Source organism: Salmo salar, chromosome ssa25 (assembly GCF_905237065.1).
Source record: "Salmo salar chromosome ssa25, Ssal_v3.1, whole genome shotgun sequence".
NCBI lineage: Eukaryota > Metazoa > Chordata > Actinopteri > Salmoniformes > Salmonidae > Salmo > Salmo salar.
In genome coordinates this window covers 53,971,518-53,995,816 of record NC_059466.1, presented here as the reverse complement: position 1 = coordinate 53,995,816, position 24,299 = coordinate 53,971,518, and the positions used below count along the sequence as shown (strand labels likewise).

The 24,299-nt window shown below is 44.1% G+C and overlaps 1 protein-coding gene across 1 annotated transcript in view; it reads right to left on the bottom strand.

Annotated features, from left to right (window-relative positions):
* Positions 1-271: 271 nt before the first annotated feature.
* Positions 272-24,299, bottom strand: part of LOC106591790 (neurexophilin-2) — a 95,863-nt gene continuing 71,835 nt past the window's right edge. Inside the window, exon 3 of the mRNA XM_045707789.1 lies at positions 272-1,417. Within this exon, the coding sequence (XP_045563745.1) occupies positions 638-1,417 (780 nt within the window). The 3' untranslated portion in view covers positions 272-637. The remainder of the gene's footprint in view (positions 1,418-24,299) is intronic.

The following is a 24,299-nucleotide window of genomic DNA, read 5'->3' as shown; positions in this document are numbered from 1 at the left end:
AACCAGGGTGGTGATATTATGATCATACTAACTCTAAGGGAGATCCAGGTACGTGCTTACTGACTGGAACAGCCAGTGGAGGAGTAGGGAGTGTCATTATGGTAGTTGTAGTCCGGGGCAGACCTTCAGCCAGTGGAGGAATAGGGAGTGTCATTATGGTAGTTGTAGTCCGGGCAGACCTTCAGCCAGTGGAGGAGTAGGGAGTGTCATTATGGTAGTTGTAGTCCGGGCAGACCTTCAGCCAGTGGAGGAGGAGTATGGAGTGTCATTATGGTAGTTGTAGTCCGGGGCAGACCTTCAGCCAGTGGAGGAGTAGGGAGTGTCATTATGGTAGTTGTAGTCCGGGGCAGACCTTCAGCCAGTGGAGGAGTAGGGAGTGTCATTATGGTAGTTGTAGTCCGGGCAGACCTTCAGCCAGTGGAGGAGTAGGGAGTGTCATTATGGTAGTTGTAGTCCGCCAGACCTTCAGCCAGTGGAGGAGTAGGGAGTGGCATTATGGTAGTTGTAGTCCGGGCAGACCTTCTGCCAGTGGAGGAGTATGGAGTGTCATTATGGTAGTTGTAGTCCGGGCAGACCTTCAGCCAGTGGAGGAGGAGTATGGAGTGTCATTATGGTAGTTGTAGTCCGGGGCAGACCTTCAGCCAGTGGAGGAGTAGGGAGTGTCACTATGGTAGTTGTAGTCCGGGCAGACCTTCTGCACCAGTTTGTAGTCCACGCTGTAGAAGGCGATGTAGATGCAGATTACTTTAAAGGGCTTAGAGCAGAGCCAGGAGACGTGACTCTGCGTCTGTTCCTGGTAACACACCTTGGAGGAGTCGAAGCTGCACAGAGCCGTCTTCTTGTTGCGGTCCGTCTTCTCATACTCGATGCGACAGTTGAAAGCTTTAGAGTCTTTTGTCTCCAGTGTGGACTGCTGAGCCATCTCAAACTCCACCACTTTAGACGGCGGCACCAGACTCACCGAAACGTTCCCCAGGCCAGTGGAGTTATGGCGGAAGTAGACACTGAACGTTCCGTTACCGTGGTCCACGATCTTCCCGGTGATCAGCAGGTTGAGTTTGACGGTCTTAATGTTGGAGTGGAAGTCTCCCCAGCCAAACATCTTCTTGAACTTGCCTGTCTTGACGATGGGTCGTCGCTTTGCTCTGACCTGGCTGGCCTGAACATCTGTCTGGTTGGATAACCAATCCCAGAAGTCCTCCATGTTCTCTAGGTATGTCATGTCCCTGATGGGGTTGTGTTTAAGGCTGGGGGGCCCGACGGCTCCAGGAACCCCCCTAGCGAATAGCCTCAGGGGGTTGAGGACTCTGGGACTGGCCCCGGCTCCACTGGGGGAGAATTTCTCCTCATGGTCCCTCTCCTCCCACTCTATCAGCTCTGTCTCTGGGAACTGCAGCTGGACCTTCCTGCACCACACCTACAGAGGAAACGCAGAGAGATACAGGAAGAGAAAGTTAGAGGACATGAACTATACAATGCACTATACCACAACTGTAATATTCAAACAGCAGAGCGACTGGATGCATAAAATAATATAAAACACATTAAAGCCACATTCTGTAATTTCTTCAGTTATTTAAAATAGGGACACAATCTGCATACACCGAAAGGATGCAATTATGTGGATGTTTGTCTATTGTTCCACTACTATTCCACTTTATGACCTACTATATCACCACTTACAAAAAAAATGAACAAAATCCACTATAATATGTCCTCCTATACATGATTGGATTTTAAGTGTTCAGCTGTAAGTATTCGTGGTAATCTAGACACTCTACTCAGCAGTGATCCTCTCTACCTCACAGCCTCTGCTTCAGGAGTGGTTCCTGGGCCAGTCTAGATACAGTTTAATCATAATACATGGTAATAAGCTGTTAGGTGTTAGCGGTAATTAGCTTGCAGGGACCGGAGGCCTGGACTCACTGGCTGGTTACACCAGATGTGAAGCTTTAAAAAAGGCTGTTTCAAATCTAACACGAGCTCTACTGTATTTCAACCTAATTATAACTTCAGCTGTAAGCTTAATTGGAGCATATGTCTTCACAGCGAACAAACTAGACATGTTTGTCTACGACCATTACACAGTGTTAGAATGTTGTCTGGTTATCTTTCAGAAAATAAAATATATACAATGATATTGTACAACGTTTAATATAATATATAGCAGCAGGAGAATATTTATTGTTTTGCCTCTTTTTATTGAACATATTGTACTCTGACTTGAGAGGAAACTAAATGTATTCCGCATGTTCAGTAAGATGCTCAGGTGAGGATTGGACAAGATCCCGCATCATGGAAATGAGAGAAACATCTAAGGCTGATGAACAACTGGGGAAATTGCTGTGACAACAAGGATGGCAAATACAGAGAGAAATGTGAACTTGAAAGCCTGAGTTGACAATCTATCTCCCTCTCCTCTCTCTCTCCCTTCTCTCTCTCCCTCTCCTCGCTCCCTCTCCCTTCTCTCTCTCCCTTCTTTCTCTCCCTTTTCTCTCTCCCTTCTTTCTCTCCCTCTCCTCTCCCTCTCCCTTTTCTCTCTCCCTTCTTTCTCTCCCTCTCCTCACCCTCTCCCTTCTCTCTCTCCCTTCTTTGTCTCCCTTCTTTCTCTCCCTCTCCTCGCTCCCTCCCTCTCCCTTCTTTCTCTCCCTTCTTTCTCTCCCTCTCTCTCTCCCTCTCCTCTCTTTCTCCCCCTTCTCTCCCTCTCCTCACCCTCTCCCTCTCTCTCTCCCTCTCTCTCTCGCTCTCCTCTCTTTCTCCCCCTTCTCTCCCTCTCCTCACCCTCTCCCTTTTCTCTCTCCCTTCTTTCTCTCCCTCTCTCTCTCCCTCTCCTCTCTTTCTCCCCCTTCTCTCCCTCTCCTCACCCTCTCCCTCTCTCTCTCCCACTCTCTCTCGCTCTCCTCTCTTTCTCCCCCTTCTCTCCCTCTCCTCACCCTCTCCCTTCTCTCTCTCCCTTCTTTGTCTCCCTTCTTTCTCTCCCTCTCCTCGCTCCCTCCCTCTCCCTTCTTTCTCTCCCTTCTTTCTCTCCCTCTCCTCGCTCCCTCTCCCTTCTCCCTCTCCCTTCTCTCCCTCTCCTCTCTCTCTCCCTCCTTCTCCCTTCTCTCTCTCTCCCTCTCCTCTCTTTCTCTCCTCCCTCTTTCTCCCTCTCCCTTCGCTCTCTCCCTTATTTCTCTCCCTCCTCTCTCCCTCTCTTTCTCCCCCTTCTCTCTCTCCCTCTCCTCTCTCTCTCCCTTCTCTTGGCGCTGTATGAGACACAACATGCTGCTGTATAATGTGTTGGTGAAGCCCTGAACAGTCACATGAAAAGAAGAGGCAATAATTTAGACTTCAAAACTGAGAAAGAAAAAAAAAACAGCCAGGCAAGGTCTGATGAAGGAGAAACACAAAAGCTTCTTAATTAAGATTGGTTAATCGGAGCTGCTATGCTGATTGGTTAAGCGGAGGAAGTCGCTATGCTCCAGGCATTCCAGGGCGACGTGGCTTAAAACAGACACTATTATCGTAATAAGCCCCGATTTATGAAGTTGAAAACACAAGACCTCATTCCAAGTGTTCAAAGCTCAGAGATTAACTGCCAGGGTTGGGATGTGCCTGTGGAAGAGACCATGGAAACACAAGACCTCATTCCAAGTGTTCAAAGCTATGAGATGAACTGCCAGCGTTGGGAAGTGCATGTGGAAGAGACCATGGAAATGTGACTGACTTTCTTCTCACTTTTCTCTTTATATGTTCCTATAAGTATCTAATGTCACACAACCTACATCACACAATCTATACCACACCATCTATACCACACCATCTATACCACACCACCTATACCACAACATCTACACCAAGCCATCTATACCACACCATCTATACCACACCATATATACCACACCATCTACACCACGCCATCTATACCACACCACCTATACCACACAATCTATACCACACAATCTATACCACACAATCTATACCACACCACCTATACCACACTATCTATACCACACCATCTATACCACACCATCTACACCACACCATCTATATCACACCACCTATAACACACAATCTATACCACACAATCTATACCACACCATCTATACCACACCACCTATACCACACCATCTATACCACACCACCTATACCACACAATCTATACCACACCACCTACACCAGACCACATACACCACACCATCTATACCACACCATCTATACCACACCACCTATACCACACCACCTACACCACACCACATACACCACACCACATACACCACACAATCTATACGACACAATCTATACCACACCACCTATACCACACCATCTATACCACACCATCTATACCACACCATCTATACCACACCACCTATGTAACAAAATCTATACCTCACCATCTATACCACACCACCTACACCACACCACCTATACCACACCACCTATATCACACAATCTATACCACACCACCTATACCAAACCATCTATACCACATCACCTATACCACACCACCTATACCACACCACCTATATTACACAATCTATACCACACCACCTATACCACACATCCTATACCACACCACCTATACCACACCACCTATATTACACCACCTATACCACACCACCTATATAACAAAATCTATACCACACCACCTATATCACACAACCTACACCACACCACCTATACCACACCACCTATACCACACCACCTATATCACACAACCTACACCACACCACCTATACCACACCACCTATTCCACACCACCTATACCACACCACCTATATCACACAACCTACACCACACCACCTATACCACACCACCTATATCACACAATCTATACCACACCATCTATACCACACCACCTATACCACACCATCTATATCACACCATCTATACCACACCATCTATACCACACCATCTATACCACACCATCTATAACACAACATCTATACCACACCATCTATATCACACCATCTACACCACAGCATCTATACCACACCATCTATACCACACCATCTATATCACACCATCTATACCACACCATCTATACCACACCATCTATATCACACCACCTATACCACACTATCTATACCACACCATCTATACCACACCACCTATACCACACAATCTATACCACACCACCTACACCAGACCACATACACCACACCATCTATACCACACCATCTATACCACACCACCTATACCACACCACCTACACCACACCACATACACCACACCACATACACCACACCATCTATACCACACCACCTATACCACACCACCTATACCACACAATCTATACGACACAATCTATACCACACCACCTATACCACACCATCTATACCACACCATCTATACCACACCATCTATACCACACCACCTATATAACAAAATCTATACCACACAACCTACACCACACCATCTATACCACACCACCTATACCACACCATCTATACCACACCATCTATACCACACCACCTATGTAACAAAATCTATACCACACCATCTATACCACACCACCTACACCACACCAGCTATACCACACCACCTATATCACACAATCTATACCACACCAACTATACCAAACCATCTATACCACATCACCTATACCACACCACCTATACCACACCACCTATATTACACAATCTATACCACACCACCTATACCACACATCCTATACCACACCACCTATACCACACCACCTATATTACACCACCTATACCACACCACCTATATAACAAAATCTATACCACACCACCTATATCACACAACCTACACCACACCACCTATACCACACCACCTATACCACACCACCTATATCACACAACCTACACCACACCACCTATACCACACCACCTATTCCACACCACCTATACCACACCACCTATATCACACAACCTACACCACACCACCTATACCACACCACCTATATCACACAATCTATACCACACCATCTATACCACACCACCTATACCACACCATCTATATCACACCATCTATACCACACCATCTATACCACACCATCTATACCACACCATCTATAACACAACATCTATACCACACCATCTATATCACACCATCTACACCACAGCATCTATACCACACCATCTATACCACACCATCTATATCACACCATCTATACCACACCATCTATACCACACCATCTATATCACATCATCTATACCACACCATCTATACCACACCATCTATACCACAACCATCTATACCTCACCATCTATACCACACCATCTATACCACACCATCTATACCACACCATCTACACCACACCATCTATACCTCACCATCTATACCACACCATCTATACCACACCACCTATACCACACAATCTATACCACACAATCTATACCACACAATCTACACCACACCATCTATACCACACCATCTATACCACACCACCTATACCACACCATCTATACCACACAATCTATACCACACAATCTATACCACACCATCTATACCACACCACCTATACCAAACCATCTATACCACACCACCTATACCACACCATCTATACCACACCACCTACACCACACCACATACACCACACCATCTATACCACACCATCTATACCACACCACCTATACCACACCACCTATACCACACAATCTATACCACACCACCTATACCACACCATCTATACCACACCATCTATACCACACCATCTATACCACACCACCTATATAACAAAATCTATACCACACCATCTACACCACACCATCTATACCTCACCATCTATACCACACCATCTATACCACACCATCTATACCACACCACCTATACCACACAATCTATACCACACAATCTACACCACACCATCTATACCACACCACCTATACCACACCATCTATACCACACAATCTATACCACACAATCTATACCACACTATCTATACCACACTATCTATACCACACCACCTATACCAAACCATCTATACCACACCATCTATACCACACCAGCTACACCACACCACCTACACCACACCATCTATACCACACCATCTATACCACACCACCTATACCACACCACCTACACCACACCACATACACCACACCATCTATACCACACCATCTATACCACACCACCTATACCACACCACCTATACCACACAATCTATACCACACAATCTATACCACACCACCTATACCACACCATCTATACCACACCATCTATACCACACCATCTATACCACACCACCTATATAACAAAATCTATACCACACCACCTATATCACACAACCTACACCACACCATCTATACCACACCACCTATACCACACCATCTATACCACACCATCTATACCACACCACCTATACCACACCACCTATACCACACCACCTATACCACACCACCTATATCACACAATCTATACCACACCACCTATACCACACCACCTATACCACACCACCTATATCACACAATCTATACCACACAATCTATACCACACCACGTATATCACACAACCTACACCACACCACCTTTACCACACCATCTATACCACACCACCTATACCACACCACCTCTACCACACCACCTATACCACACCACCTATATTACACCACCTATACCACACCACCTATACCACACCACCTATACCACACCACCTATATCACACCACCTATACCACACCACCTATACCACACCACCTATACCACAACACCTATACCACACCACCTATACCACACCATCTATACCACACCACCTATACCACACAATCTATACCACACAATCTATACCACACAATCTACACCACACCATCTATACCACACCATCTATACCACACCACCTATACCACACCATCTATACCACACAATCTATACCACACCACCTATACCACACCACCTATACCACACCACCTATTCCACACCACCTATACCACACCACCTATATCACACCACCTATATCACACAACCTACACCACACCACCTATACCACACCACCTATATCACACAATCTATACCACACAATCTATACCACACCACTTATACCACACCATCTATATCACACAACCTATACCACACCATCTATACCACACCACCTATACCACACCATCTATACCACACTTCCTATACAACACCATCTATACCACACCATCTATACCACACCATCTATACCACAACCATCTATACCTCACCATCTATACCACACCATCTATACCACACCATCTATACCACACCATCTACACCACACCATCTACACCTCACCATCTATACCACACCATCTATACCACACCATCTATACCACACCACCTATACCACACAATCTATACCACACAATCCATAGCACACAATCTACACAACACCATCTATACCACACCATCTATACAACACCACCTATACCACACCATCTATACCACACAATCTATACCACACAATCTATAGCACACTATCTATACCACACTATCTATACCACACCACCTATACCAAACCATCTATACCACACCACCTATACCACACCATCTATACCACACCATCTATACCACACCATCTACACCACACCATCTATACCTCACCATCTATACCACACCATCTATACCACACCATCTATACCACACCACCTATACCACACAATCTATACCACACAATCTATACCACACAATCTACACCACACCATCTATACCACACCATCTATACCACACCACCTATACCACACCATCTATACCACACAATCTATACCACACAATCTATACCTCACTATCTATACCACACTATCTATACCACACCACCTATACCAAACCATCTATACCACACCATCTATACCACACCACATACACCACACCACATACACCACACCATCTATACCACACCATCTATACCACACCACCTATACCACACCACCTACACCACACCACATACACCACACCATCTATACCACACCATCTATACCACACCACCTATACCACACCACCTATACCACACAATCTATACCACACAATCTATAACACACCACCTATACCACACCATCTATACCACACCATCTATACCACACCATCTATACCACACCACCTATACCACACCATCTATACCACACCACCTATATAACAAAATCTATACCACACCACCTATATCACACAACCTACACCACACCATCTATACCACACCACCTATACCACACCATCTATACCACACCATCTATACCACAACACCTATATAACAAAATCTATACCACACCACCCATACCACACCACCTATACCACACCACCTATACCACACCACCTATATCACACAATCTATACCACACCACCTATACCACACCACCTATACCACACCACCTATACCACACCACCTATATCACACAATCTATACCACACAATCTATACCACACCACGTATATCACACAACCTACACCACACCACCTTTACCACACCATCTATACCACACCACCTATACCACACCACCTCTACCACACCACCTATACCACACCACCTATATTACACCACCTATACCACACCACCTATACCACACCACCTATACCACACAACCTATACCACACCACCTATACCACACCATCTATACCACACCATCTATACCACACCACCTATACCACACCACCTATACCACACCACCTATACCACACCACCTATATAACAAAATCTATACCACACCGCCTATATCACACAACCTACACCACACCACCTATACCACACCACCTATATCACACAACCTACACCACACCACCTATACCACACCACCTATACCACACCACCTATACCACACCACCTATATCACACAACCTACACCACACCACCTATACCACACCACCTATATCACACAATCTATACCACACAATCTATACCACACCACTTATACCACACCATCTATATCACACAACCTATACCACACCATCTATACCACACCACCTATACCACACCATCTATACCACACCACCCATACCACACCACCTATACCACACCACCTATACCACACCACCTATACCACACCACTTATACCACACCATCTATATCACACAACCTATACCCCACAATCTATACCACACAATCTATACCACACTTTCTATACCACACCATCTATACCACAACATCTATACCACACAATCTATACCACACCATCTATACCACACAAACTATACCATACCATCTATACCCCACAATCTATACCACACCACCCATACCACACAATCTATACCACACCATCTATACCACACCATCTATACCACACCATCTATACCACACCATCTATACCACACAATCTATACCACACCATCTATACCACACCACCTATACCACACAATCAATACCACACAATCTATACCACACCATCTATACCACACCACCTATACCACACCACCTATACCACACCACCTATATAACAAAATCTATACCACACCAGCTATATCACACAACCTACACCACACCACCTATACCACACCACCTATATCACACAACCTACACCACACCACCTATACCACACCACCTATACCACACCACCTATTCCACACCACCTATACCACACCACCTATATCACACAACCTACACCACACCACCTATACCACACCACCTATATCACACAATCTATACCACACAATCTATACCACACCACTTATACCACACCATCTATATCACACAACCTATACCACACCATCTATACCACTCCACCTATACCACACCATCTATACCACACCACCCATACCACACCACCTATACCACACCACCTATACCACACCACTTATACCACACAATCTATATCACACAACCTATACCCCACAATCTATACCACACAATCTATACCACACTTTCTATACCACACCATCTATACCACAACATCTATACCACACCATCTATACCACACCATCTATACCACACAATCTATACCATACCATCTATACCCCACAATCTATACCACACCACTTATACCACACAATCTATACCACACCATCTATACCACACCATCTATACCACACCATCTATACCACACCATCTATACCACACAATCTATACCACACCATCTATACCACACCACCTATACCACACAATCAATACCACACAATCTATACCACACCATCTATACCACACCAGCTATACCACCCATCTATACCACACAATCTATACCACACCACCTATACCACACCATCTATACCACACCACCTATACCACAACACCTATACCACACCACCTATACCACACCATCTATACCACACCACCTATACCACACCATCTATACCACACCACCTATACCACACCACCTATATAACAAAATCTATACCACACCATCTATACCACACCACCTATATAACAAAATCTATACCACACAACCTACACCACACCATCTATACCACACCACCTATACCACACCATCTATACCACACCATCTATACCACACCACCTATGTAACAAAATCTATACCACACCATCTATACCACACCACCTACACCACACCAGCTATACCACACCACCTATATCACACAATCTATACCACACCAACTATACCAAACCATCTATACCACATCACCTATACCACACCACCTATACCACACCACCTATATTACACAATCTATACCACACCACCTATACCACACATCCTATACCACACCACCTATACCACACCACCTATATTACACCACCTATACCACACCACCTATATAACAAAATCTATACCACACCACCTATATCACACAACCTACACCACACCACCTATACCACACCACCTATACCACACCACCTATATCACACAACCTACACCACACCACCTATACCACACCACCTATTCCACACCACCTATACCACACCACCTATATCACACAACCTACACCACACCACCTATACCACACCACCTATATCACACAATCTATACCACACCACCTATATCACACAACCTACACCACACCATCTATACCACACCACCTATACCACACCATCTATACCACACCATCTATACCACACTACCTATATAACAAAATCTATACCACACCACCCATACCACACCACCTATACCACACCACCTATACCACACCACCTATATCACACAATCTATACCACACCACCTATACCACACCACCTATACCACACCACCTATACCACACCACCTATACCACACCACCTATATCACACCACCTATACCACACCACCTATACCACACCACCTATATCACACCACCTATACCACACCACCTATACCACACCACCTATACCACAACACCTATACCACACCACCTATACCACACCATCTATACCACACCACCTATACCACACCACCTATACCACACAATCTATACCACACAATCTATACCACACCACCTATACCACACCATCTATACCACACCACCTATACCGCAACACCTATACCACACCACCTATACCACACCATCTATACCACACCACCTATACCACACCACCTATATAACAAAATCTATACCACACCGCCTATATCACACAACCTACACCACACCACCTATACCACACCACCTATATCACACAACCTACACCACACCATCTATACCACACCACCTATACCACACCATCTATACCACACCATCTATACCACACTACCTATATAACAAAATCTATACCACACCACCCATACCACACCACCTATACCACACCACCTATACCACACCACCTATATCACACAATCTATACCACACCACCTATACCACACCACCTATACCACACCACCTATACCACACCACCTATATCACACCACCTATACCACACTACCTATATCACACCACCTATACCACACCACCTATACCACACCACCTATACCACAACACCTATACCACACCACCTATACCACACCATCTATACCACACCACCTATACCACACCACCTATACCACACAATCTATACCACACAATCTATACCACACCACCTATACCACACCATCTATACCACACCACCTATACCACAACACCTATACCACACCACCTATACCACACCATCTATACCACACCACCTATACCACACCACCTATATAACAAAATCTATACCACACCGCCTATATCACACAACCTACACCACACCACCTATACCACACCACCTATATCACACAACCTACACCACACCACCTATACCACACCACCTATACCACACCACCTATTCCACACCACCTATACCACACCACCTATATCACACAACCTACACCACACCACCTATACCACATCACCTATATCACACAATCTATACCACACAATCTATACCACACCACTTATACCACACCATCTATATCACACCACCTATACCACACAACCTATACCCCACAATCTATACCACACCACCTATACCACACCATCTATATCACACAACCTATAACCCACAATCTATACCACACCATCTATACCACACCATCTATACCACACAATCTATACCACACCATCTATACCACACCATCTATGCAACACCATCTATACCACACAATCTATACCACACCATCTATACCACACCACCTATACCACACAATCAATACCACACAATCTATACCACACCATCTATACCACACCACCTATACCACCCATCTATACCACACCATCTATACCCCACAATCTATACCACACCACCTACACCACACCACCTATACCACACCACCTATACCACACCACCTATATCACACAACCTATACCACACCACCTATACCACACCATCTATACCACACCATCTATACCACACAATCTATACAACACAATCTATACCACACAACCTATACCACACAATCTAAACCACACCATCTATACCACACCACCTATACCACACCATCTATACCACACTATCTATACCACACCATCTATACCACACTATCTATACCACACCATCTATACCACACCACCTATACCACACCATCTATACCACACCATCTATAACACACAACCTATACCACACCATCTATACCACACCATCTATACCACACCATCTATACCACACCACCTATATCACACCACCTATACCACACCACCTATACCACACAATCTATACCACACCATCTATATCACACCACCTATATAACACAACCTATACCACACCACCTATATCACAAAATCTATACCACACCATCTTTACCACACCTTCTATACCACACCATCTATACCACACAACCTATACCACACCACCTATATCACAAAATCTATACCACACCATCTTTACCACACAATCTATACCTCACCATCTATACCACACCATCTATGCAACACCATCTATACCACACAATCTATACCACACAATCTATACCACACCATCTATACCACACCACCTATACCACACAATCAATACCACACAATCTATACCACACCATCTATACCACACCACCTATACCACCCATCTATACCACACCATCTATACCCCACAATCTATACCACACCACCTACACCACACCACCTATACCACACCACCTATACCACACCACCTATATCACACAACCTATACCACACCACCTATACCACACCACCTATACCACACAATCTATACCACACCACCCATACCACACAATCTATACCACACCATCTATACCACACCATCTATACCACACAATCTATACCACACAATCTATACCACACAACCTATACCACACCATCTAAACCACACCATCTATACCACACCACCTATACCACACCATCTATACCCCACTATCTATACCACACCATCTATACCACACTATCTATACCACACCATCTATACCACACCACCTATACCACACCATCTATACCACACAACCTATACCACACCATCTAAACCACACCATCTATACCACACCACCTATACCACACCATCTATACCACACTATCTATACCACACCATCTATACCACACTATCTATACCACACCATCTATACCACACCACCTATACCACACCATCTATACCACACCATCTATACCACACAACCTATACCACACCATCTATACCACACCATCTATACCACACCATCTATACCACACCACCTGTATCACACCACCTATACCACACCACCTATACCACACAATCTATACCACACCATCTATATCACACCACCTATATAACACAACCTATACCACACCACCTATATCACAAAATCTATACCACACCATCTTTACCACACCATCTATACCACACAACCTATTCCACACCACCTATATCACAAAATCTATACCACACCATCTTTACCACACCATCTATACCACACAATCTATACCACACCATCTATACCACACCATCTATGCAACACCATCTATACCACACAATCTATACCACACCATCTATACCACACCACCTATACCACACAATCAATACCACACAATCTATACCACACCATCTATACCACACCACCTATACCACCCATCTATACCACACCATCTATACCCCACAATCTATACCACACCACCTACACCACACAACCTATACCACACCACCTATACCACACCACCTATATCACACAACCTATACCACACCACCTATACCACACCACCTATACCACACAATCTATACCACACCACCCATACCACACAATCTATACCACACCATCTATACCACACCATCTATACCACACCATCTATACCACACAATCTATACCACACAATCTATACCACACAACCTATACCACACAATCTATACCACACAACCTATACCACACCATCTAAACCACACCATCTATACCACACCACCTATACCACACCATCTATACCCCACTATCTATACCACACCATCTATACCACACTATCTATACCACACCATCTATACCACACCACCTATACCACACCATCTATACCACACAACCTATACCACACCATCTATACCACACCATCTATACCACACCATCTATACCACACCACCTATATCACACCACCTATACCACACCACCTATACCACACAATCTATACCACACCATCTATATCACACCACCTATATAACACAACCTATACCACACCACCTATATCACAAAATCTATACCACACCATCTTTACCACACCTTCTATACCACACCATCTATACCACACCACCTATATCACACAACCTATACCACACCACCTATATCACAAAATCTATACCACACCATCTTTACCACACCATCTTTACCACACAACCTATACCACACCATCTATACCACACCATCTATACCACACCACCTATACCACACAATCTATATCACACAATCTATACCTCACCATCTATACCACACCACCTATACCACACCACCTATACAACACCACCTATACCACAACATCTATACCACACCACCTATACCATACCATCTATACCACACCATCTATACCACACCACCTATACCACACAACCTATATCACACAACCTATACCACACCAGCTATATCACACAACCTATACCACACCACCTATACCACATCATCTATACCACACCACCTATACCACACCACCTATACCACACCATCTATACCACACCATCTATACCACACTACCTATATAACAAAATCTATACCACACCACCCATACCACCCATCTATACCACACCACCTATACCACACCACCTATATCACACAATCTATACCACATCATCTTTACCACACCTTCTATACCACACCATCTATACCACACAACCTATACCACACCACCTATATCACAAAATCTATACCACACCATCTTTACCACACCATCTATACCACACAATCTATACCACACCATCTATACCACACCATCTATGCAACACCATCTATACCACACAATCTATACCACACCATCTATACCACACCACCTATACCACACAATCAATACCACACAATCTATACCACACCATCTATACCACACCACCTATACCACCCATCTATACCACACCATCTATACCCCACAATCTATACCACACCACCTACACCACACCACCTATACCACACCACCTATACCACACCACCTATATCACACAACCTATACCACACCACCTATACCACACCACCTATACCACACAATCTATACCACACCACCCATACCACACAATCTATACCACACCATCTATACCACACCATCTATACCACACCATCTATACCACACAACCTATACCACACCATCTATACCACACCATCTATACCACACCATCTATACCACACCACCTATATCACACCACCTATACCACACCACCTATACCACACAATCTATACCACACCATCTATATCACACCACCTATATAACACAACCTATACCACACCACCTATATCACAAAATCTATACCACACCATCTTTACCACACCTTCTATACCACACCATCTATACCACACCACCTATATCACACAACCTATACCACACCACCTATATCACAAAATCTATACCACACCATCTTTACCACACCATCTTTACCACACAACCTATACCACACCATCTATACCACACCATCTATACCACACCACCTATACCACACAATCTATATCACACAATCTATACCTCACCATCTATACCACACCACCTATACCACACCACCTATACAACACCACCTATACCACAACATCTATACCACACCACCTATACCATACCATCTATACCACACCATCTATACCACACCACCTATACCACACAACCTATATCACACAACCTATACCACACCAGCTATATCACACAACCTATACCACACCACCTATACCACATCATCTATACCACACCACCTATACCACACCACCTATACCACACCATCTATACCACACCATCTATACCACACTACCTATATAACAAAATCTATACCACACCACCCATACCACCCATCTATACCACACCACCTATACCACACCACCTATATCACACAATCTATACCACACCACCTATACCACACCACCTATACCACACCACCTATATCACACCACCTATACCACACCACCTATACCACACCACCTATATCACACCACCTATACCACACCACCTATACCACACCACCTATACCACAACACCTATACCACACCACCTATACCACACCATCTATACCACACCACCTATACCACACCACCTATACCACACAATCTATACCACACAATCTATACCACACCACCTATACCACACCATCTATACCACACCACCTATACCACAACACCTATACCACACCATCTATACCACACCATCTATACCACACCACCTATACCACACCACCTATGTAACAAAATCTATACCACACCGCCTATATCACACAACCTACACCACACCACCTATACCACACCACCTATATCACACAACCTACACCACACCACCTATACCACACCACCTATACCACACCACCTATTCCACACCACCTATACCACACCACCTATATCACACAACCTACACCACACCACCTATACCACATCACCTATATCACACAATCTATACCACACAATCTATACCACACCACTTATACCACACCATCTATATCACACCACCTATACCACACAACCTATACCCCACAATCTATACCACACCACCTATACCACACCATCTATATCACACAACCTATACCCCACAATCTATACCACACCATCTATACCACACAATCTATACCACACAATCTATACCACACCACCTATACCACACCATCTATACCACACCACCTATACCACAACACCTATACCACACCACCTATACCACACCATCTATACCACACCACCTATACCACACCACCTATATAACAAAATCTATACCACACCGCCTATATCACACAACCTACACCACACCACCTATACCACACCACCTATATCACACAACCTACACCACACCACCTATACCACACCACCTATACCACACCACCTATTCCACACCACCTATACCACACCACCTATATCACACAACCTACACCACACCACCTATACCACATCACCTATATCACACAATCTATACCACACAATCTATACCACACCACTTATACCACACCATCTATATCACACCACCTATACCACACAACCTATACCCCACAATCTATATCACACCACCTATACCACACCATCTATATCACACAATCTATACCACACAATCTATACCACACCACTTATACCACACCATCTATATCACACCACCTATACCACACAACCTATACCCCACAATCTATATCACACCACCTATACCACACCATCTATATCACACAACCTATAACCCACAATCTATACCACACCATCTATACCACACCATCTATACCACACAATCTATACCACACCATCTATACCACACCATCTATGCAACACCATCTATACCACACAATCTATACCACACCATCTATACCACACCACCTATACCACACAATCAATACCACACAATCTATACCACACCATCTATACCACACCACCTATACCACCCATCTATACCACACCATCTATACCACACCACCTATACCACACCACCTATATCACACAATCTATACCACCCATCTATACCACACCATCTATACCCCACAATCTATACCACACCACCTACACCACACCACCTATACCACACCACCTATACCACACCACCTATATCACACAACCTATACCACACCACCTATATCACACAACCTATACCACACCATCTAAACCACACCATCTATACCACACCACCTATACCACACCATCTATACCACACTATCTATACCACACCATCTATACCACACTATCTATACCACACCATCTATACCACACCACCTATACCACACCATCTATACCACACCATCTATAACACACAACCTATACCACACCATCTATACCACACCATCTATACCACACCATCTATACCACACCACCTATATCACACCACCTATACCACACCACCTATACCAGACAATCTATACCACACCATCTATATCACACCACCTATATAACACAACCTATACCACACCACCTATATCACAAAATCTATACCACACCATCTTTACCACACCTTCTATACCACACCACCTATACCACACCACCTATACCACACCATCTATACCACACCACCTATACCACACAATCTATACCACACAATCTATACCACACCACCTATACCACACCACCTATGCAACACCATCTATACCACACCACCTATACCACACCATCTATACCACACCACCTATACCACACAATCAATACCACACAATCTATACCACACCATCTATACCACACCACCTATACCACCCATCTATACCACACCATCTATACCACACCACCTATACCACACCACCTATATCACACAATCTATACCACACCATCTATACCACACCATCTATACCCCACAATCTATACCACACCACCTACACCACACCACCTATACCACACCACCTATACCACACCACCTATATCACACAACCTATACCACACCACCTATATCACACAACCTATACCACACCATCTAAACCACACCATCTATACCACACCACCTATACCACACCATCTATACCACACTATCTATACCACACCATCTATACCACACTATCTATACCACACCATCTATACCACACCACCTATACCACACCATCTATACCACACCATCTATAACACACAACCTATACCACACCATCTATACCACACCATCTATACCACACCATCTATACCACACCACCTATATCACACCACCTATACCACACCACCTATACCAGACAATCTATACCACACCATCTATATCACACCACCAATATAACACAACCTATACCACACCACCTATATCACAAAATCTATACCACACCATCTTTACCACACCTTCTATACCACACCATCTATACCACACAACCTATACCACACCACCTATATCACAAAATCTATACCACACCATCTTTACCACACCATCTATACCACACAATCTATACCACACCATCTATACCACACCATCTATGCAACACCATCTATACCACACAATCTATACCACACCATCTATACCACACCACCTATACCACACAATCAATACCACACAATCTATACCACACCATCTATACCACACCACCTATACCACCCATCTATACCACACCATCTATACCCCACAATCTATACCACACCACCTACACCACACCACCTACACCACACCACCTATACCACACCACCTATACCACACCACCTATATCACACAACCTATACCACACCACCTATACCACACCACCTATACCACACAATCTATACCACACCACCCATACCACACAATCTATACCACACCATCTATACCACACCATCTATACCACACCATCTATACCACACAATCTATACCACACAATCTATACCACACAACCTATACCACACCATCTAAACCACACCATCTATACCACACCACCTATACCACACCATCTATACCCCACTATCTATACCACACCATCTATACCACACTATCTATACCACACCATCTATACCACACCACCTATACCACACCATCTATACCACACAACCTATACCACACCATCTATACCACACCATCTATACCACACCATCTATACCACACCACCTATACCACACCACCTACACCACACCACCTATACCACACAATCTATACCACACCATCTATATCACACCACCTATATAACACAACCTATACCACACCACCTATATCACAAAATCTATACCACACCATCTTTACCACACCTTCTATACCACACCATCTATACCACACCACCTATATCACACAACCTATACCACACCACCTATATCACAAAATCTATACCACACCATCTTTACCACACCATCTTTACCACACAACCTATACCACACCATCTATACCACACCATCTATACCACACCACCTATACCACACAATCTATATCACACAATCTATACCTCACCATCTATACCACACCACCTATACCACACCACCTATACCACACCACCTATACCACAACATCTATACCACACCACCTATACCATACCATCTATACCACACCATCTATACCACACCACCTATACCACACAACCTATATCACACAACCTATACCACACCAGCTATATCACACAACCTATAGCACACCACCTATACCACATCATCTATACCACACCACCTATACCACACCACCTATATAACAAAATCTATACCACACCGCCTATATCACACAACCTACACCACACCACCTATACCACACCACCTATATCACACAACCTACACCACACCACCTATACCACACCATCTATACCCCACAATCTATACCACACCACCTACACCACACCACCTATACCACACCACCTATACCACACCACCTATATCACACAACCTATACCACACCACCTATACCACACCATCTATACCACACCATCTATACCACACAATCTATACAACACAATCTATACCACACAACCTATACCACACCATCTAAACCACACCATCTATACCACACCACCTATACCACACCATCTATACCACACTATCTATACCACACCATCTATACCACACTATCTATACCACACCATCTATACCACACCACCTATACCACACCATCTATACCACACCACCTATACCACACCATCTATACCACACTATCTATACCACACCATCTATACCACACTATCTATACCACACCATCTATACCACACCACCTATACCACACCATCTATACCACACCATCTATAACACACAACCTATACCACACCATCTATACCACACCATCTATACCACACCATCTATACCACACCACCTATATCACACCACCTATACCACACCACCTATACCACACAATCTATACCACACCATCTATATCACACCACCTATATAACACAACCTATACCACACCACCTATATCACAAAATCTATACCACACCATCTTTACCACACCTTCTATACCACACCATCTATACCACACAACCTATACCACACCACCTATATCACAAAATCTATACCACACCATCTTTACCACACCATCTATACCACACAATCTATACCACACCATCTATACCACACCATCTATGCAACACCATCTATACCACACAATCTATACCACACCATCTATACCACACCACCTATACCACACAATCAATACCACACAATCTATACCACACCATCTATACCACACCACCTATACCACCCATCTATACCACACAATCTATACCCGACAATCTATACCACACCACCTACACCACACCACCTATACCACACCACCTATACCACACCACCTATATCACACAACCTATACCACACCACCTATACCACACCACCTATACCACACAATCTATACCACACCACCCATACCACACAATCTATACCACACCATCTATACCACACCATCTATACCACACCATCTATACCACACAATCTATACCACACAATCTATACCACACAACCTATACCACACCATCTAAACGACACCATCTATACCACACCACCTATACCACACCATCTATACCCCACTATCTATACCACACCATCTATACCACACTATCTATACCACACCATCTATACCACACCACCTATACCACACCATCTATACCACACAACCTATACCACACCATCTATACCACACCATCTATACCACACCATCTATACCACACCACCTATATCACACCACCTATACCACACCACCTATACCACACAATCTATACCACACCATCTATATCACACCACCTATATAACACAACCTATACCACACCACCTATATCACAAAATCTATACCACACCATCTTTACCACACCTTCTATACCACACCATCTATACCACACCACCTATATCACACAACCTATACCACACCACCTATATCACAAAATCTATACCACACCATCTTTACCACACCATCTTTACCACACAACCTATACCACACCATCTATACCACACCATCTATACCACACCACCTATACCACACAATCTATATCACACAATCTATACCTCACCATCTATACCACACCACCTATACCACACCACCTATACCACACCACCTATACCACAACATCTATACCACACCACCTATACCACACCATCTATACCACACCATCTATACCACACCACCTATACCACACAACCTATATCACACCACCTATACCACATCATCTATACCACACCACCTATACCACACCACCTATATAACAAAATCTATACCACACCGCCTATATCACACAACCTACACCACACCACCTATACCACACCACCTATATCACACAACCTACACCACACCACCTATACCACACCACCTATACCACACCACCTATTCCACACCACCTATACCACACCACCTATATCACACAACCTACACCACACCACCTATACCACATCACCTATATCACACAATCTATACCACACAATCTATGCCACACCACTTATACCACACCATCTATATCACACCACCTATACCACACAACCTTTACCCCACAATCTATACCACACCACCTATACCACACCATCTATATCACACAACCTATACCACACAATCTATACCACACCACTTATACCACACCATCTATATCACACCACCTATACCACACAACCTTTACCCCACAATCTATACCACACCACCTATACCACACCATCTATATCACACAACCTATACCACACAATCTATACCACACCAT